General features: G+C 51.7%; 1 protein-coding gene across 1 annotated transcript in view; it reads right to left on the reverse strand.

Moving 5' to 3' along the window:
- Positions 1–7,818: 7,818 nt before the first annotated feature.
- POU2F3 (POU class 2 homeobox 3) overlaps positions 7,819–20,877 on the reverse strand; it is a gene marked incomplete at its 5' end in the record, with an annotated part of 75,076 nt that continues 62,017 nt past the window's right edge. Inside the window, 7 exons of the mRNA XM_081154453.1 lie at positions 7,819–7,870; positions 8,795–8,930; positions 10,012–10,078; positions 15,366–15,527; positions 16,919–17,055; positions 18,603–18,744; positions 19,159–19,338. Coding sequence (XP_081010579.1) covers positions 7,831–7,870; positions 8,795–8,930; positions 10,012–10,078; positions 15,366–15,527; positions 16,919–17,055; positions 18,603–18,744; positions 19,159–19,338 — 864 coding nt within the window. The 3' untranslated portion in view covers positions 7,819–7,830. The remainder of the gene's footprint in view (positions 7,871–8,794; positions 8,931–10,011; positions 10,079–15,365; positions 15,528–16,918; positions 17,056–18,602; positions 18,745–19,158; positions 19,339–20,877) is intronic.

Consider the following 20,877-nt stretch of genomic DNA (forward strand, 5'->3'; position numbering starts at 1 on the left):
CCCGCCCCTCGGGCGCTCGGGGGCACCTGGGCGGCGGGAGGCCGGGTCAGGGCGCAGGCGGAGGGCGGCTCGGCGGCCCGGCCCCGGGAACCGTCCTGGGGACGCCGCCGCCCGCCGGCCGCTCACAGGGCGCACGAGTCCAGGCGGGGTCGCGCTGCCCCAGGCTCCCCGAGGCCCGGCCGGGCGACAGCCGTCAGCGGGACCCGCGGCCGAGCCGAGCCCGAAGGCGGCCGCAGCGGTCGGCGTCCTGGGGAGCCCGGGCGCTCGGCTCAGGCCCACTCCGGCGGGCGGGCGGGAAGCGAGGCCTGGAGGTGCAAGTGGGACATTTTTGTTGATATAAAAATGTCTTTAAAAATATATACCTTTAAGACAATTATTTTACTGAAAAGGAAACAAAACTGCACTTTGGGGTTCTGGCTGCTGATAAAGACACGGGGACGGGAGTGACGTAGGGAGTCCGCTCGGCCGCGGCCCGGATCGAGGACCCCGGGGCGCCGCGGGGACTCGGCTCCTCCCGCCCCGCGCCCCGCGCCCCGCGCCCCGCGCCCCGCGCCCCGCGCCCCGCGCCCCGCGCCCCGCGCCCCGCGCCCCGCGCCCCGCGCCCCGCGCCCCGCGCCCCGCGCCCGCCCGCCGGCGGAGCCTCAGCCGCGACCCACACGGCGACGCCGAGGACGGGGCCTCTCGCGTCTCCCCCGAGGTGGAACCTAAAGAGTAAAACAAAAGCAAACCACAGGCGCCGACTCCCAGGCAGCGCCTTCGGGCCGGGGACCTGGGGCGGCCCGCGGGGCGCCGGGTGCAGCCGCCGGGGACCACGGAGCCATCGCGTGAGCACGGGCGCGTCCCCGCCACGCACAGGAACCGGCAGCAACGACCGCGCGTGCATTTGGGGGGCGCCCCATATAATAAGACTGAGCGTCAAACGTCATGGGAAACATTTTTAATGGACACGTTAAGAAGAGAGAAGAGAGCGGGTCTGCGATGCGGCCCCGCCCCGAGTGAGAGGCTGCGGGCGCCCCGGGGAGAAGCACCCGCGCCCGGCCCTCAGGGCCCCGCCCGCGGCCCCCAGCGCGGGACCGCGCTCCCGCTCGGAGCCCCGCCCGCCGCCCGCCCGCCGCCCGCCCGCCCGCGCCGTTACCTGGCCGCGCTCCTCCCCGCCGGTGGGCGGTGGCCGCGGCCGGAACAGGAAGCGGGGGAAGAGCGGCGGCGCCGCGCGGCCGGGAGGACGGAGCGCAGAGCCGCGCGGGCGGCGGGCGGGGCTCCCGCGGCCTGGAGACGGGCCCGCGGCGGCCGCCCCTGCACCCCCGTCGCCCCGGCGCCGGCTGGTCGCGCGCCCCCCTCCCGGGCCCGCCGCGTGCTGCGCCCCGCGCCCCAGGTCCCACGGCCCCTCGCGGCGCCCGGGCGCTCGGCCCGCGCGTCAGGGGTCGGTCCTCGCGTCACCCGCCGCGGGGCCCGGGCGCAGCGTGAGACGGGAAGGCCCGGCCCGAGGGCGCCCGGCTCCCGCCCCCGTGCCCCGCGGCCGCCGCCCGTCGGGTCGCGGCGGGGGCTGCACGCGCGTCACGCGCGCGAAGCGCTGGGACCGGGGCGGGTGCGAGGCGCCGTCGCTTTGGGTAAAGCCGCCGTTCCCGCGGGGGGCCGAGCGGAGACCCGAGGGCGCGGGGCGCGGGCGGGCGGGCGCCCTGAAGGCGGGCGGAGCCCCCGTTCCGGGCCCGGGGCGGGCGGTCAGCGGCCTTATCCCGGCCCCGGCCGGCCGGCCCTTCGGGCTCCTCTGTGTCCCGGAGCCGGCCGCGCGGGCTCTGCGCAGTTGCGGGTCGGCGGGAGGGGGGTGGACGGAGGCAGCGCCCGGCCGCAGGGGCCGCGTGGACGGGCTCGTGCAGCGCCCGGTGCGCCCCCGCGGAGGACGTGCCCGGGTGGGCCGTGGGGGCCGGGAACCCGTCCCTCCCGCCCGCCCGGTCCGCCGGCGGCCATCGGTGTCCGGAGCCGCGCGGGACCGCCGACGGGAGGTGCGCGCCGGGGGCGGCCCGTGGCCCGCGTCCCAGGCTCCACGCCCTCGCTCCCGCCGCGCGTGGGGCCAGAGAGTCCCGGGCCGAGGGTTTCTGAGGCGCAGCCTCGGACCCCAGTCGACCTGCCGGGCGCGGCCGCAGGGCTCCGGCCCGATGGCGCCGGTCCCCCGTGTCCTGCCCACCCCAGGGAGCCCGCGCCCTGCGGGGCGACCCGAGGGGCAGCCGGCGGCAGGACTCGGCTCCACAGACACCAGCCGGACACACCGGGAAAGCTGGTGGACAGTCTGGAATCCTCCCCGGGACCCGCCCTGGAGCTCGCGCCCTGGACCCCGAGGACCGAGGCTCCGCGCTGTGCGCAGCTCGCCGCGCGCGGCCCCTTCCCCAGGCGCCTCCCTTCACCTTCCCCTAGGCCCCGAGGGCCCTTCTGCCTCTGTAAGTTGTCTCCCGACGCCATGCGCAGCTGGCTCACTTTTCCCACTTCTGTAATTTTGTAAATAAATTGTCTCCTATAGTTTGAGCCTTGGCTGTGAATTCTTTCTTAGCTAGAACTCAAGCAGAGGCTGCTGAACTTGAGGTCTGTCTGACTCCCGGCCTAACGCCTGCTGCCGGTTCTCCACCAGCAGTGCCAAGCACTTTACATACAGTAACTCTTTTAATTCTCACAACTCTTCAGGTTCCTCTATTGTTACCCCCATTTTACAAGCAAAAAACTGAGGGACAGAGCTTGCCCAAGGTGACTGATGAGTGGGCGGCAGGTTGGGGTATGAACCCAGGCAGTGTGGCTCTGGAGGTCATGGTTTTAATCACCAAGATACACCCGCTACTGGACGAGAATCTCCCCAGATATGTACTGGATTTTTCCGTATTCACAGCTCCTTACCTTAGTGACGGGCATTAGAAGGGCATTAGAAGTTGTTTAAAGAAAAGTAATAAATTCAATTTTGAAAAATCTTAGTTGCCTATCATATACTAGTCACAATGCCAGCCATGGGTCTACAAAGGCAGAGAGACAGCCTCAGCCACAAGGAGCCCCCACAGGAGAAGCTGCGGAGTCAGCAAAGGTGCTGCAGAAGATACAACAGGAGCGGCCCGAGTGCACAGCAGGACAGGCCTGCATGGCCCTGCGTGCTCAGGGCGGGACTCCTAATTTGAGACCTGCGGCTAAGCTCATTCTCTGAGTTGGACCAAAAATCCTTAGTCTTAGGACCCCACAGCGGGGCCCACAGATCTTGAGTCAACTGAAGATCTAAGTATGAGATTTGAGAAGCGACAGCAACAGTTTTCCCCCTTTCTTTCCCCAACAACAATGACTGGTTGTTGGCCTTAGATTCACTTAGATTCACTTTTGCCTGATTAGATGCTGAAGAAGCTAACCAAGCTTTGGTTAAACTTTACTGGAATTGTGAGTTTTATGGAATCATGCAGCATAAAATGCTAATCAACGCTCACTTTCAGGTTTGAATCTATTCGACAACCGTCCAAGTCAATGGATAGTGAAAGTACTAGAGGCTGAGCAGTTAGACTATAATTCTGTTTTGTTTTGTTTCTTCATTAAAAACCATGGTCAAGCCCTCACTGGCTGGCTCAGTTGGTTAGAGCATTGTCCCATAAACCAAAAAGTTGTGAGTTCAATTCCTGGCTAAGGGACATACCTAGGTTGCGGGTTTGACCCCTGGTTGTGGTGCATATGGGAGGGAGCCAATCGATGTTTTTCACATCAGTGTTTCCCTCTCTCACTCTCTCGCTCTCTCTCCCCCCCCATTCCTTTCTCTCTAAAAAAAATCAATTAAAAAACAGATCCTTGGGTAATTATTTAAAAAACCTAATCATGACCAAATAAAGAGCCCCAAAATAGACCCCCATAAATAGTCTCAGCTGATCTTTGACCAAGGAGCTAAGGCAATATAATGGAGAAATTATAGTCTTCAACGAATGGTGCTGGAACAACTGGACATCCACCTGCAAAAAAAAAAAATCTAGACAGACTTTACAGCCTTCACAAAAATGAACTCGAATGATAGACCTAAAGGTAAAAAATAAAACTCCTAGCCTGGCTGACATGGCTCAGCGGTTCAGCATCAACCCAGGATCCAGGAGATCATGGTTCGACTCCCTGTCGGGGAACATGTCAGGGTTTCGGGTTTGATCCCCAGTAGGGAGTGTGCAAGGGCAGCCGACCAATGACTCTCTCATCATTGATGCTTCTACCTCTCCCTCCCTTTCTCTTCCTCTCTGAAATCAATAAAGATATATTTAAAATAAAATAAAACTCCTAGAAGATAACATGGGAGAAAACCTAGATGACTCCGGCTATGATGACGACTTTTTAGATACAACACCAAAGACATGATCCATGCAATAAATAATTGAAAGTTGGACTTCATTATAATTAAAAACTTCTGCTCTGCAAAAGAAAATATCAAGATAATTAGAAGACAAGCCACAGATTTGACAGAAAATATTTTCAGAAGACATGTAGGACAAAGGAACATTATCTAAAATATACACAGAATTCTTAAAACTCAACAGTAAGAAACAACTGGGTTGAAAAGTGGGCCAAAGACCTTCACAGACAGCTCACCAAAAAGGTACACAGATGGAAATAATGCATAAGAAGATGCTCCACACCATATGTCACCAGGGAATTGCAAGCTAAAACAACAGTGAGATACCATTACACACCTTCCAGAAAGGCCCAAATCTGGAACAAGTCAACAGCAGATGCCGACACGGGTGCAGAGCAGCAGTAACTCTCGCTCCTCACTGGTGGGAATGCACCGTGGAGCAGCCATTCTGAAAGCCAGCTTGGCAGTTTCTTATAAAACTAAATGTACTCTAGGCTCTTACCATACAATCCAGCAATCATGCTCCTTGGTATTCACTCAAAGGAACTGAAATTTTATATTCACACAAAAACCTGCATACAGGTGTTTATAGAAGCTTTATTTATAATAGCCCAAAGCTGGAAGAAACCAAGATGTCATGTCCTTCAGCAGGTGGACAAATGGTAACTAAACAGTGGTACATCCAGGCGAGAGAACGCTATTCAGAGCTAAAAAGAAATGAGCTCTCAAGCCCGAAGACACGGAGGAACCTTAAATGCCTATGACTAAGTGAAAATCAATCTGAAAAGGCTACACACTGTATAATTCCAACTGTATAACCTCTGAAAAAGGCAAAACTGTGGAGACAGTAGAGAAGTCAGTGGTAGGCAAGGGTGTAGGGAGCAGAGACAAACAGGCAGAGCACGGGACCTTCAGGGCACTGGCGACCGTCAGTATGATATGACGATGACGAACGTGTTCTGCTTTGTCCAGGTCTAGAATGCACAACCAGCACGAACGCTAAGGCAAACACAGACTTTGAGTGATTATGTGTCAACGTACATTCATCCTTCGTTAAAAAAAAAGTACTTCCTGATGAGTGATATTGATAACGGGGGAGGCTGTGCGTGTGGGGACAGGCGGTGTGTGAGAAATCTCTATGTCATCTCAATTTTGTTGTAAATCTAAAACTGCTATAAAAATAATGTATTATTTTAAAGTTCAAATGGATGTAAACCAGAGTCTTGGACAGTGCAGATCAACTTTTAGCACTCACCTGAGCAAGCTGTCAGGGTGGCCAGGGTTTCTGCAGGGAAGGCCCGCTGGGCGCGGGAGCGTGGGGCGAGTGCGTGCCCGAGTGCACGCATGTGGACCGTGGCTCACGGGCGTCGTCCCTCCACAGACTTAAGTCCCTGCTGAAGGCTCCCTTTGCTGTCTTTTTTTACATACCAAGCCTCTTTCAACTAGCACTTTTCTTGAGAAACTAACTACTAATAGTCCTTGCCCCACTTCATGGCAGGATATATTAATTTTAATATGAGCCCCATTCAAATATCAAGAATAGTTAACTCACCCGGCCAGCCTGGCTCAATGGCTGACCGTCGACCTAGGATCCAGGAGATCGGGGTTCAGTTCCTGGTCAGGGCACATGCCTGGGTTGGGGGCTCAAACCCCCATGGGGGGCATGCAGGAGGCAGCCAATCAGTGACTCTCATCATTGATGTTTCTCTCTCCCTCTCCCTCCCACTCTCTGAAATCAAGAAAGACATATTAAAAAATAAAAAGAACAGTTAACTCTTACTCATTTATGTATAGATTTTCCACTTGGATATTATTATTTGCAATACATGTCTAATCCCAATTTCAGTTTTCCCCCTTCAGCCATTATATTTTTGAAGGGCCCCCCTTTCCCAAAGGTCATAGTTTACCTCAGGAATGGTAACTATTTAAATTTTTATTAACCGAAGAAAAAAACACAAGACAGTTTCCCTGTCCCTTAAGCCCCTCACCAAAGTCACAGCACCTTCCAAAGCCAATATATATGATTAGTAAATTATTATTTGCCTTAAATGTCTGTTGCTTCCCATTGTGAATTATGAATAATTGACCTTCAGGATATCGGAGACATGAGCTGTTAGTCTCAGCTAAGTCTTCAAATGACTTGACCTTAAATATTTACCAATCTCCCACTTACAAAATGAGGAAACCAATCTCTTGCCTTCTCTGCCTTAAGGCAATTCTGCCAAAAAGAGGAAGAACTCTGAACTCTTTAGAGCCCCGCATTAATGTATGTCGTCTTCAGCATTAATTTTGGGAGTAACAGACTTAAGGCATTAACTGGAAATACCTTCCCCATCCCACTTCATCATATGCACTCACATCCCCCAACAACAGAAGACACAGGACAGTCATCTAAACCTCTTTTATCAATAGTGGAACAGTTTATATCTTCACTACACACATTTACTTAGGAACAGGGAGATTCCTTTGAATCCCAACACTTCCTTGGATATGCAGTGTTTCTCTCTAGGTTACTGTTTCTAGAATGGCTTCACGTGACATCTACACACTGGCCCACAAAGGAGCCTGGAAATAATGTTTCATGAAGTCAACAGGAATTCCTAGCATGTGTGGGAACTCTTGTGGGAGCTAGCACAGTATTTCACACTTTGATATTTTTCTTTTTTTTTTGAAGAAGAAGATAACATATTACAGAGACATGTTCAAAATTCACACCTGAGTTAAATATTTTGCTGGAAAGTCCACGTTAAGGAGAGACATGCAGCGCGGGGGAGGCACTGGCAGGTGCTCTGCCAGCACGACCGCCGCGGGTGTGCCCCCTGCTCTCCTCCTGCGGCGGGAGGAGGAGGCCTGCTCCCCAGCCTGCGGCGGGTGCAGCCGACAGAAGAGCGCCCGTGGGCAGAGAAGCGTGCCCAGGGCCAGGGCCTCGGCCTTGGTGAAGAGGGGGGCTTGGAGAACAAAATCATGAATGGACTTGGCTCTAGAAAAGGAGGCAGGGCTAAGGAGGAAGCTGGGTGAGAGGAGATTCAGTCAGAAAACGCTGCACAGAGAAAACGTCAAGGCTTTGGTGGGGACATCAGATTCAAATCTCTTCACAGGTTTCAGAAGTAGCTCAGAGATTGCGGCTAAGTTCAGAGTTAAAACCACCGTCTCCCTCTGCACTTCGGCACCCCAGGCAAACGGCGTCCCCAGAGCGAGTGGCGCTGTCTGAAGCACCTAGCGCTAGAGCGGGCGTGGGCATAGGCGAGGAGGGCCAACTTCTGGGACTGCTCTATATTTCAGGGACACTAGGAGTCAGCACATGGTTCAATCACAGTTTCAATCTCCGGAGGCCCTTGCTCATGAAGAAGGCGACAGCTTAGGTTCAGTGATAGGGGGGATTCTCTTCTGCTCTTCTGAAGGTCGCCCGTCCATACCGAGAAGGATGACTCCCTCCGCCCAGGGGGGAGTAGAGGGCCAGGTGGAACAGGAGAAACTTTTTGGTCTCAGTGGAGGTAGGTGGGATGATTCCATCGGTACCAAGATCTGGAAGGGAGAAAGAAACAAGCAAATTGTAAAGCTGCTAATGGGAAGATGGGAAGGGGCAGCAGCTACGAATAGGCACAGGGTTTCTTTCTGGGGTGATGAAATGTTCTGGAGTTAGGTAATAGTGAGAGTTGCATGGCCTTGTGACTATACTAAAAACCACTGAATTGTACACTTTAAAATTATAAATTTTATGGCGTATGAATTATACCTCAAAATAAAATTTTAAAATGTACATTATATGGTTTTCTTTCCTATTTTTGGTGGGGGTGGTTGAGCAGCTCCAACTTTGGGGCTGTGCAACGATGGGCCAATGAGAGCAGGTGCCCTGCTCAGCTACCTGGGTTTGGACAAGTGGGGTCATCTCTTCAGACAAGCTCAGGTCTTTAACCTGTCACCTTACCTTCAAGTCCCTCTTGTGTTCTGAGTCAAGGAAGAATCTCTCAAGGCATCAGCTATGAAAATACTTTTTAGAGTAGATTCTTTGGCCCAAGAGGCTACTTTCCCCCAAGTGCATCCTAACTTCCCTCTCTGACTGTCAGGCAGGCTCAAAGCTCAGGGTCACACGAGAACACCCCAGAACAGGATTCCTGGCAGGAAGAGGAGAACTCATACGCCAAGTGAAGGGCTTGGCCCTTTCTGACATGAGTGTTTGGAAATTTCCACCTTCCCAGTGAGGACAGAAATGTTGGCTTTGTTGACGTGAGCTCCTTGCCAGGAATGCTCGCTGGCTGAAGCTTTTCTTTTAAATCCCACTCCCTAGGGATAAAGTCCAGTTTGGTTCACTACTCTGTCCCCTCTCTGCCATCCCATTCCCTTTTTCCAACCCCGTGACTGCTTTTTTTCCCCAAGGTTTTGACCCAGCCTCTCACATTGTCCCCTGGCCCTGCTGGAATGTCGCTGGTTTCCCCCCTCCCTTCTTACCCTGAGGAGTTAAAGCCGGAGGAGGAGTTCACGGCTGCTTTGGAGTTATTTTGAGATGCAGTGGGGCTGCTGGCGTGAAGTCCTGAGCTGGGAGAGGAAGGCCTGCTGTTGTTCCCCGGGGAGCAGGATGATGTTACTGAGGATGAGGAGAGGGGAAAACAAGGGGAGGCAATGTGGCCGGGTCCTGCGGGGTCCTGCGGGGACCTGCGAAGCGGCCCTGCGAAGCACCACCCACAAAGGGGCCTGACCCTCTCCCCCCCGTCCCCCGGCTCCTGCCGCATTAGCTTTAGCACCCAGACCCAGAAGGTTCCCATCATGAATGTTCTCAAGCCAGGCCCTGAAGAGTGGCACAGGGGGTTCTGCAAGTCCTAGACTCGCCAGACACACGGAGGACAGGTGCCAGCACCATCCTGTCCTGTCGCAGGTCACACCCTGGGCTGTGCCTCTGCAGCCCCAGCCCCAGACCAAGAGGCGGGAAGGGAAGGGGAACAAGAAGCGTCAGAAAGAGAGAGGAGGGGGAGGAAGGAGGGCCTGCGCCTAGGGACTGCCGGCCCCTGGTGCTCTGCGGAAGGCACGTGGTCTTCCAGACAGAGCAGGAGGAGCGAGGAGACCCAAGCCCGGGCCCCAGGCTAAGCAGCCCTGTGGCCACTGGCTTTGCTCCCTGAAACTCATTTTGTGCTCTGCAAAGTGGTAGATTTGGATTTAACTGAGCTCTGTATTTGCGTTTTCCAAATAGCATTCCATGGACAAGGTGACATATATTTTACCATCCAAACTAAGATATTTTGAGGAGTGGAGAGGAATGCTATTGATAACGTCAGGACGAGGCAGACACCAGGACTGTCCTGGGCGCATCCAGACATAGGTCACCCTATTTAGATTTTTGAAATGCTGTAGGCACTTTTTGAAAAGTAGGGTTCTGTAGGAAACCAGTTGGAAAACCCTGCCTTCCTTTAGCCTCCCACCCAGCTCCCTCAGGCATATATAATGTACTTGAGTGCTGAGAAGTGCTGCAATCAAAATAAAACAAAAATAAACACTTGTTTAAACTTTGCTTCCTCAGCATTTCCCAAACTTACTTGATCATGGAACCCTTTTCCTCCAGCACAGACTTTAATATTATTTGAAATACACGTAGGTAATTCTGACTTAGGTAAGTACCTTTCATTCTTTAAAGGAATTCTGGTGTTATTCAGAAACTTCATTTCAAAGCTCACCTGTTCCAGACATGGTGCTATGGACAGGAGGGATGGAGAGGGGGCCCAGAGACCCAGAGGGAGAGACCTGAAAGGCAACAGAAGGTTGTAAATGTCCATTTCTGCTCCCTTCTCCAACCTTGGCTGGGTCCCAGACTCTGCAGAGACCAGGTCTTTGCTTTCTTGACGATTTCCTAGTTCAAACCTACATCCTGTCCTATTTCATAGGAAGGCTACTGAACCACATACCACAACGAGCTCCAGCTTTACCCTGCCCCCATAGCTCCCTGTGCCAACACCAGGTCCTGCCCACCCTGCTTGTGTCCCCTGGAAGGTTTCTTGGCACTGCCAGGTCAAAGCTGTGCTCTAGTGCTCTGGCAATGAAAGGAACATGCCTCTTAGACCCTGCTGTGGCAAACACTATTTTTCAGTCCCCACTTCTTCCTGGTAAAAGACGCCAGCTTTTGCTCAAAGCACCAGCAAAGCACCAGCCCTGACAACGCTGTCTCGGGCTTCCCAGCCGGATGTACAAGTGGACCATCAACTCTCCAGAGATGACTGGAGGAGTTGAACTTCAGTCTCTGAAGCTTTTAATTTTGCCCTGGAGACCTAACAGCATCATCAACTCTGGGATTTTGGAAGGGACCTAAGATAATTTACTTTACCCTCCGACATAGTTCAGGAATCTCCCCCTCAGTGTTACTATCCTAGAACTTAACAAGATGAAATAGAAAGACTTGGCTCCACCAACTATCTGTGTGACTTTGGGCAAGTTACATAACCCCACTGAGATTTGGTTTTCTCATCTGTAAACTAGCAGCAATACTTCCCTTATAGTTTCTTTTAATTAACAATTAACATGATAATGTTCATTAAGCTTCCAACTCAATAACTGGCAAGGAGTGCCAGGCGAGGTGGGTGCCAGTGCCCTTCCTTCCTGAACTGAAATCTTCATGCTTTCCCTCCCCTGCTCTTCTCGTGCTGACAGGCGAAGCTCTGATGAATGCTTTCCAACGACATCAGAAGGAAGTTCTGCTCAAGGAGCTGGGATCTGATGTTCCTTCCCTCCCCGTTTGTAACATCCATCCCAACAGGAGGAGGCAGGCACTCACTTCCTAATTCATCAGCAATGCCCTGCTGCTTGCATCCGCCTGCCCGTCTACGGTGAGCATCCTCGGGGTCCCGAAGGGCGGGCGCAGGTGTGGGTGGCTTGGTAAGAGGCGTTATCAATGACCTCTCTCCCTCTCTCCTCCCCTCCCTTCTGCCACATCCAGGAAATTCATTGTTTTTAAATAAATAATGTATTTAGTGACTGTGACCAGCTTTTAAGAAGTTTCCTTCTGGAGACAGGTTATGCACAAGCAAGCAGACATATATATGGTTCCCCCCTTTCCAACATTTAAAAAAAATTTTTTTAAATCTTTATTGTTGAGAGTATTACAGATGCCCCCGTTTTCCCCCATTGTCCCCCTCCACCCACTTCCCGCCCCGCCCCAGGCTTTCACTGCACTGTCGTCTGTGTCCATGGGCTATGCATATATGTCCATAAGTTCTCTGGTTAATCTCTGCCCCCCCTTCCCTCTGAGATTCGTCAGCCTGTTCCATGTTTCATGCCTCTGGACCTATTTTGTCCATCAGTTTATTTTGTTCATTAGATTCCACATATAAATGAGATCATTAACACTTGTCTTTCTCTGACTGGCTTGTTTCGCTTAGCACAATACTCTTCAGGTCCCACCATGCCGTCTCAAAGGGTAAGAGATCCTCCCTTTTTACAGCTGCAAATGGTAGCATTCTGCCCGCACTGGTCCACACCATGTTGCTTTTTATTTTTTCCTGAACTGTATACCTTGGAGATCATTTCGTATTAGAAACAGGAGAAACTATGTCCTAATCCCAAAGTGACTGTCCCAGTGAGGCCTGAGAGAGGGTCAGAACATTTTCTCTACCTGCTTTCTTCATAACACTGCAAGTAGAAATGTAATTGTTCATTTAATGTCTCCCCCTCCCCACTGGGCTGTAGACTTCGTGAGGGCAGAATGGTGCCTGTGCGGCTGGCTCACTGTTACATCCTCAGTGTCGACTACAGTGCCTGGAACTTTGCAGGTGCTCAGCAGATACATGTTGAATGAATGATGAGACCAAGTCAGACTCCTATGCAGCTCCCTCGTGTGCCACTGCTCTTCCCCTGCTGGTGTCCTTGGTTGGGACTGAACCAAAGTGAAAACCTATCTCCATTCGCTCTAAACAAAGCACCCTCTTTAAAGATTCCAATGTGCTTATGACCTGGTCCAGTTTCCTTAGCATGACCTACAACACCCTAACAATCCAGCCCGCCAACCTCTCCGCTTCTTCATTCACATTCTCCCTCACTCGCTGGGGTCCAACCCAGTCAAGCCTTCTATGCTCCCTCTCTCCACCACCCCAGCTCCAGGGCCTTTGTGCAGTTTCCTCTGCCTACGAGGTCCTTCCCTGTACTGTCTCCTCCCTGTCCTCCGGACCCACACCTTTTCCCCATTAACATCCACTCATTCTTCTGCTGTCTGTTTGAACTTCACTCCTCAGAGGAGCTCTGACACCTGGACTAGGTTAGGTCCCTCAAACACCCATACATCTCCTCTGAAGGCTTCAGCACAAATAGCATTTGTTTGTCTGTTTTCCCTGCTGGACTGTAAGCAGGGGTCACAGGGTCCTGTACTCCACTGTATCCCAGTGCCAAACATATCACGGGTGCTCAAGAAATATTTAAGAAAGGAATGATGAATGAATATCGCATTGCTTCCAACTTAAAATTTTAACAGACTCTCATAGTTTTTAGGGTATTCTGGTATCAAGGCCCATCATGATCTGGCCGTTATCAATCTCTCTGTCTTAGTCCCAAACCCTTGGCTCCAACCAGACTGAAATGCATGTGAGTCCCCAGACACAGCATGCTGCTTTGGAGCCCCACACCTCATTCCTCATGTGAGCTTCTAACCTGCTCTTCAAGTAAGCGGGTGTCAGCCCTCTCAGACCGACCCCGGTGTTTCTATCAGTGTTCCTGTAGCACTCCCGCAGAGCTCCTCACACCCACATGACCCCTTGCACCTATTTCATTGCAATTTCTTGCCTTTTCTGCTTCTCCTTTTCAGTTTCTTCCCTTGATTCTCTCTTTTGCCAATCCCTCAGGCGCCGGTATTCTGTAGGGCTGAGACCTGGGCTTCCCTCTTTGTTTCCTCTGTACAGACTCTGCAGGTGAGCTCCTTTCCCCCCAGGATTTCAACCACCTTGTGTATGCTTAGGACTCCCTGATCCATATCTCTACCCCAGCCTTCTCTCCTGACCTCCAGACTCATAATTCTAAGTGCCCATGGACATTGCTACTGGGTGTCCCACAGGCCTCACTAAATATCATAATAATGGAAAGAACTGAAATGATCACTTTTTCCAATTCCCGAACTAGCTCCTCCCATGTTTGCTTGTCCCACCTACCCAATCAGCCCAACCTGAATGCTGAGAGTCATCCCAGAGTGTTCTCTTTCCTTCATCACTCTCCGTGTCCCCACCCAACTTTCAGTTTGTTAGCCAACACCTAATAATTTCACCTTCTAATTATCTCCTGAATCTTTCCCAGTCCCCTCATTCTTACCACTTGCTTTTGCTTCAGCCCCCATTTCTCTCCTCCCAGCCTCTCAAGCAACCTCTTATACTGAAGTTAGAATGGTCATTCTAAGCCTTAATCTTTTTAGCATTGCACATAGTCCCTTAAGTCTGGCCTTTGCTGATCTATCCAGTCTCATCTTTCAACATTTCTTCCACATGGAACCACCTTTGGTCCCGTGAAATTACATTATATTCCCTCTGACCTGAACCACTGTCCTCCTACTTTCCCCCTGGGAAAACCCCACCTGCCTGCTTTTTTGCCTCTCCATTCCTTTTTGCATTTTAGACTTAGCCCAAGTATTAATTATCTCCTTGGGGAAGCCTTCCCCAACCACTGCCTCCCAGGCTTTATTAGCTGTGACTACTAAGTTCTCCTAGAGAAATTGTCATGTTGTTTATCATTTGTTTATTTGACTGTTTCCCCTGCTAGGCAATGAGGTCCTCTGAGAGAGGGGACAAATACTATTTACTTGTATACATATTGGTGTTTCTGCACAAACACCAATGTGTAGTAGATAGTCAATAATGTTTGGTGAGAGAATGAATAACAGTGTAGTTTTATGGAACTGCCTAGACCAGGCTGAATTTCATTCATCCTTGAGTGCTAAAGACTCAAGGACATCACCATTATCCCCAACTTTCGTAACCTTCAGTCATCACTATCTCCAAGGACAGAGAAGAACCTCGCATGCCCAGCCTCTAGGCCCCATCTCTTCGCTGGATAGAGATGATGTTTTTACTCTCCAAACTTCCAGGTCTGCCTGAACTCCAAATTATTCCCAGCTCTGACGTCTCCCCTGACTGCCAGAATTATAGATAGAACTGTCTGCTTGACACTTCCTCTTGGACGTCTAGGAGTCACGTCCAACTTATACGACCAACTCTAAATTCTTAGTCTTTCCCCTCAAACCAGTTCCTCCTGAGTCTTCATCATCTCAAAAAAAATGGCAGCATCTTCCAACCAGCTGCTCAGGCTAAAACTCTTGAAGTCATCTTTACCTCATTTGTCACAGTCCACACCGGAGCTATAAGCACGTCTTGCTGGCTCCACAGTTGATGCATATTCAGAATTCAACCGCTTGTCCGCACCACCATGGCTTCCACTCTGGCCCAAGCCTCCCTGCTCTTAGCCTGGTTACTGTAATTCTCCTAGCTGGTCTCCTGCTTCCACACAAATTTTTCTCTACACAGCAGCCCATGTCAACCAGTGCAGGCTTCTCTGCTTAGAGCTCTCCAGCGACTTATTTCATAAACCTAAAAGCCAGGGTCCTTTCAATGGCCTCCGGACCCTGGGTGATCTGCGTCCTCTTACTTCTCTCACATCACCTCCTCCTTCTGGCCTCCTTCCTTGCTCTGCCCCAGTTACACTGGCATTCTCGCTATTCCTCTAACACGCCAGGTAGTCTCATTCACTGGTCCCTCTGCCTGGAACTCTCTTTCCTTGAGATATTTCTCTTTCAACATTTAGATCTCTGCTCAAATGTCACCTTATCAGAGAAGTCCTTTCTGACCTCTCTATTAAAAAGCATCTCACGATCGCTTTCATCTCCCCACCCTTTGTTATTCCTCTGTATATTACATATTTAATATACAGCATCTATTTGCTCATCTATTTACTTAATGCAGCCATTAACCCCCAGACCCCATCTTCCCCAGGATGGAGAAGACTTTTTGGCCCTCCAGCCATCATTTCCCCCAGTGCTTGGCAGGCAGCTTGCTTCCTGGCCACTCACCAGACGGGAAGTATAGATGGGTGATTTGATGGGTGTGGCCACAGGACAGTTGATTCGCTTCTCCTTTTGGCGTCTGTTGCAGAACCAGACCCTTACCACCTCCTTCTCCATGGACAGCTGCTCTGCAATCATGGAGATCTCCTCTGAGCTAGGTTTGGGGTTCTACAGAGACCGAAGGGACAGAGGGTCAGGAGAAGGAATAGGGTCAAGAGCTGGGGGAGGGAGAGATGTTCCAAGGAAGCAGGATAAGACAACCGCTGGATGGAAAGCTTTAGGACAGGCCCAGGATGGGGTACGGGCTCATCACTTACTGCGTGTCCTTAAATTTTCTTAACCTCCCTGAGCCTCAGTCCCATCATCTATGAAATGAGAATAATAATGCCTACCAAAAAGGATTACTGTGAGGATTGAATGAGAAAATGTGTGTAGAATGCCGAACATAGGGCCTGATACAGATTCTCTTCTCTTACTCCTTCCTTCAGGAGGAGTTCTGAAAGGAACAGTCTTGGTGAGTTACGTGGGGACAAGAAGAACCCTCAGACCCTGCTCTCCTCTGTGACGTGTCCTCATAACCTGGTGTGTTTCTCTTGTGGCATTGCTTCCTGTCCTACCTCAAAATAGGAAATGATAAAGCTAAAACACGTGAATCCATCAAGACTGTGGAAATATAGGTCACACTCTGTTCTGACCCCTACTACACTCACCTAGTCTTTGATCTCAGCCCTTTCCTCCCTCCTACACCTTCCCTTACTCTTGCTGCTCTGAGAAACCTAATCGGAAGAAAAAGCCAGCTCCTGTCACCCTGCCATCAGGATGCAGCCATCAAATCCTTGAACCAGATGTACTGCAGAACCTGCTGGAGGCGCCGGAGTCCTGGAGGCCGAGGCCTGCAGCCTGAAGTGGGCCACAGGCACTACCTGTAGGGACTGAGGGGTGGAGATGCAGGCCCTGGAGGTTGGTGCCTGAGGGATCCTGATTGGAAGCTCTTTGGACCACACCTGTTTCTCCTCTCCCTCACCCAGCTCCCAGGGGATGCATAGTTAATATTATCTTCCACACACAGGCTCAAGGCTCTGCTTTTGCTACAAGGTAAAGAATGTCTGGATATAATATGATTACAAGTATTTAAATGTACATGGAAAAGAGAAATGAAAGGAAACACATTCAGAAGCATTTGATGATGACTTTCTTCCTTCTACATCTCTGTCTTTTCCTGATTGTTTACAGTAAGTATTTATTATATTTATAATTTGAAAACTACAAGCAATGCATAGAAAATGAAGAATTTATATGCCACGCCCTGACTGTGCTCCCTTTACTTCAACTGGCCACAGAGCTGCACTCTCTTCCCGGACCCCACATATTCTTCACGTCTCCTGTGAGGGACAGTGGGCGTCAGGGTCAGTGGGGGATGTTCCTGCCCCTGAGATAAAGGGCAGACTTTCACGCAAAGCCCTGGGTGTCTGTAGAGGGGGTGCCAGGTGAAGGTGGTGCAGGGTTGGCGGCATGAGGCCCACATTCACCCGCGTCTGCTCCCACCCAGAGCCACTCACATCTTGAAACCTCTTCTCCAGAGTCAGGCGGATGTTGGTCTCGATGCTGGTGCGCTTCTTCCTCTTCCTGCCGAACACTTCGCCCAGGGCGGGGTAAGAGCTGGGCGCGCTCGCCGAGGGGTCAGAGGGAGAGGATTCTGTGGGAGGCGAGAGGGCGGGGGAGCTCAAAGGGGGCAGGACGGCCAGTCCTGTCCTGATGGGCCTGCGGTGGGCTCTGCAGTGGCGTCCTCAGGACGAGGCACCTCCCCCAGCCAGGGGAACCGGACAGACCAAAAATACTGCTTCTCCTCGCGGTTCTGGGCAAGGTCCTTCTTGACACCCATAGCACCTCCTGTCTGAGCCATGGTTTAGGGACACCCAGACATCACAGGCAGTGGGGGTGAGTGGGGGCAGGCAGAGCTCCTGCAAGGACCGCTCCTGATCTGTCCCGTGAGTGTGCCTGGGTGTGAACACCACGTACCCTGAGGACGGCAGTTGGAGCTAAAAGCAGGGGCCCTTGGTGGTAGAATGTTGTGCTGAAGCTGTTTTCTTTTCAGTTTGAGTGTTGGAGCTAAGGCTGTTTGATTAATAGTCAGGAATATCCCTTAGGAGGGATTCAGGTGTCAGATGGGGATCACACTAGAAACAAACTATAAGGCCCTTTCCCAAAGGTCCTCAGTCCCTTTGACCATGCCTCTTGCCCTGGTGCTCAGGGGCAGCTGTGGAGGGAGCTTCCTTGCCCCTCCCATGTTTCCACGTGGAGGGGCTTCGAAGGGGTAACAGCCCTGGCTGCCCACCCACTGCTCCCACAGTGACCACTACCTGACACCTTGACTGGATAAAGCACAGCCCTGCCACTGCCTCTGCTCCTTTCTTCTTGGCTAAACCACTGGTTCTCAACCAGGGGCAATTCTGTATCACCGCTCCCCCCAGGGGACATCTGGCAATATCTGGAGACATTCTGGGATGGGTGCTACTAGCATCTAGTGGGCAGAGAACAAGGGTGCTGCCAAATAGGACGGCCCCCCACAGCCACGAGCTGTCTGGCCGAGACGTTGACAGTGCCGTAGCCGAGATGCTGTCCCTGACCACAAGGCCTTCCATTCATCATTCCAAACCTTTGTCCCTAGACTTACATCCCTCACCTTCGGGAACGCCTCCCTGGTCACCACATCTGGCTGAATTTTCCTGCAAACTCCACTCCTGCTGTAAGGCATTCTGGACCAGCCTCGCTCACAGCAGCCCCTTCCCTCTGAAAACCTACTCAGGACCAGCCGGGTAAGGACCTTCTGTCACGTCTACTGCCCCCTCCTCCCGGTGAGACTCTGGAGAGCACACTTCCCTCTCCCCCGGGCCTGGACCCAGTCCAGACAGCAATCTGCATGAGTACGTCTGCTCTGCAGACCCACCCTTTGTCTCTGGCCAGCTGTCCTGAGGTCTCGGCTGGGTGGATCTGGGTTCAGGGGGGCAGGCAGTGTGCAAGTCTTCATGGCCACAGAACTAAAGCCATGTCCTCCAAAGGGCTTTATGAGCAACAAAACTGACATTTCCATCTGCACTTGCCAGTGTCTCATTTCAGTCAGTTCCAGAGTCGGGAGAAGAAGAAAGGGAATGATGTACTGACTGACTGCCTCAGGCCCCAACACAGGCAGAGCCGCCCCTGCAGAATTCCTAGGGCATCGCCCACCCTACGCCCGAGGCCTACCTGCATCACTCAGCCACTTCTCCAGCAGTGGTTTGAGCTTGCACATGTTCTTGAAGCTCAGATTGAGTGCCTCGAATCGTGAGATGGTGGTCTGGCTGAAGTCATTGCCATACAGCTTTCCCATTGCCAGCCCCACGTCTCCCTGAGAGTGTGGTTGAAAGGGAGTAACTTGAAAGACAGGCTGCTTTTTTCTTGGTCCAGACCCACCACCACCCTAGCACCAGTCGCGCACCCAGTGAGCCTTTCAGCACTCACCTATCACCCTGGCTCCTTCCTAGGTTTTTTGTCCCTCTAAGATGGAGAATTGTTTTACTTCTCTTCATAGACTCTGAGTGGGCCATACCCATATTCCTGACCCCTTTTCTGGCTCTCATTTCTCTCCCCTCCACCAGCAATGTCCTCTGTTTCCCTACCAACAGCAACTGCGCCCTATTCTCAAGGAGCACAGGAACACGATGGGCTGGTTCCCAGCATGGCTGCTCCTGACCTGTACTGGGGAAGCCCAGTTTCCACTTGCTCAGCCCAGCTTCTTCCATCTCCTCTCATAAAATCAAACCTGTGTGAAGCCCAGCTTAATGCGCCTCTGCTTGAAGGTCTTGGCAAACTTCTCCAGCTCCTCCAGGTCACTGGGCTCATCAGCCCCTCCGGTGCTGGGCATATGCTTAGGCACTGGGACATGCTGGGGCACTTCCAGGTGGGGGTCTAAAGAGCCCGGCAGCCCGGGGCGCCCAACTGCCTAAGAGGGAACACAAGTCAAGCAGATGCACAGATCGTGAACAAATTAGATGGTATTTTCTGATATTCTTACTAATAGGCCACTTGGAAGATGACAGATACCTGGCTACATTGAATTCCTATTTTTCCAATGGCATGGAGGTGGAAATTGAAGTTTATATAAAGTGATAGCAAATACCTAGAATAGCTGGGGTAGAAGCAGTAAGCTTACGGGACAGGAAGGTAGCCTGCTGGGTTTTATCCTAGGACGCACTGACTCTTAGCAGTTACCTTCCTCTTTTCAGTTTTCCACCATAAAAGGAGCCAGCAGCGTTGTTTACAAAGATTCCAAAAAGAAATCCCAGGACACGCGAAAGGTTTTTTGCTTTGTCTGTTTTTTTCCACAAAGCAAAGCCACTGAGGTGTTCAATAGGCATTAACTGAAGATAACAGGACACCTAAGACTAGTCACATTAATGGAATTTCTATAAAATTCCAAACTCTTGTGATGGCCATTTTACTTTCTAAACCATCATGTTGTTTCATGAGAGTGTTTTCTTGTTGTTGTTGTTTTGGTTGGTTTTTAATCAAAGGCATTCCACTGCTCTCTAAATGCACTGTGATCTCATCTGTGGTTCTCGGGAGAAATTGTTTCTTTACTTTATTTTCATAGGAAAATAGACCCTTAAACCTAGACTCCGTGTTTTAGCCACTTGGGGTCAGGAGTGAATTGAACTCATGAAGACATCTGTCATTCCACAGGGAAGGAACGGAACCCAGGCCTCGGGTCCAGGCATTGTGCCCGTGTGGGGCCACTGCCCATGTCGAGAGTGTGGCCTATGCCCATCTCTTCTCTCTCTTTCCCAGTTTACTCTTTTCCTAGGCTGGAGTTAACTTTATTCCTTTTCAAGTCCAAGATATTCAGGTTTACCATTAAGATAGGCACCCTTACGATGAGGAAGGTAAAAGGACCTGAAAGACGTCAAGGACTCTTTTCCCTAATGAAGGGTCTTTTAGAATAGAATGATTTAAGACTATTATGGATTTGACCCTGGGGGCGACATGGACCAGACCCTCAGAACAAAGCCTCAGTCTTCTTTGAGCCTTCCTTTTATTAATCTATTTGTTCTTTGATCTGACAAATACTTAATAAGTTCTTTGCTAGACCTTCGCTCTCCCCGCTTCACATCCAATTAGATGCCAAGTTGCATTGATTCAACTTACCCCAACATCTCCTCATTCATCCCCTCCCTCTATTCTTACTGCCACGACCCCAGGCCAGTCCCTTATCCCACTGTCCAGCTGATCTTAATAACTTTCCCTCCTGGCTCTTGTAAGAAGTAAGAGTTGGTCTCAAGAAGTCCATCCCGAGAGAGTGGAAGAGCTTATGACTCTAATGTCCCCATTTCTATTAGCCACTAGATGGCACTGTCCTTCCAGATGTCTTCCTCGGATGGCACCTTCTAAAGCCCGGGCACTGAGTGGCCCACGGGGAATCTTAGCATAGAGAGGGGCCCTTAAGGTCTCTGCAGTCTTCTGCACATCCATTTCTACAGAACCA

Source organism: Miniopterus schreibersii (assembly GCF_964146895.1).
Source record: "Miniopterus schreibersii genome assembly, chromosome: 12".
Lineage (NCBI taxonomy): Eukaryota > Metazoa > Chordata > Mammalia > Chiroptera > Miniopteridae > Miniopterus > Miniopterus schreibersii.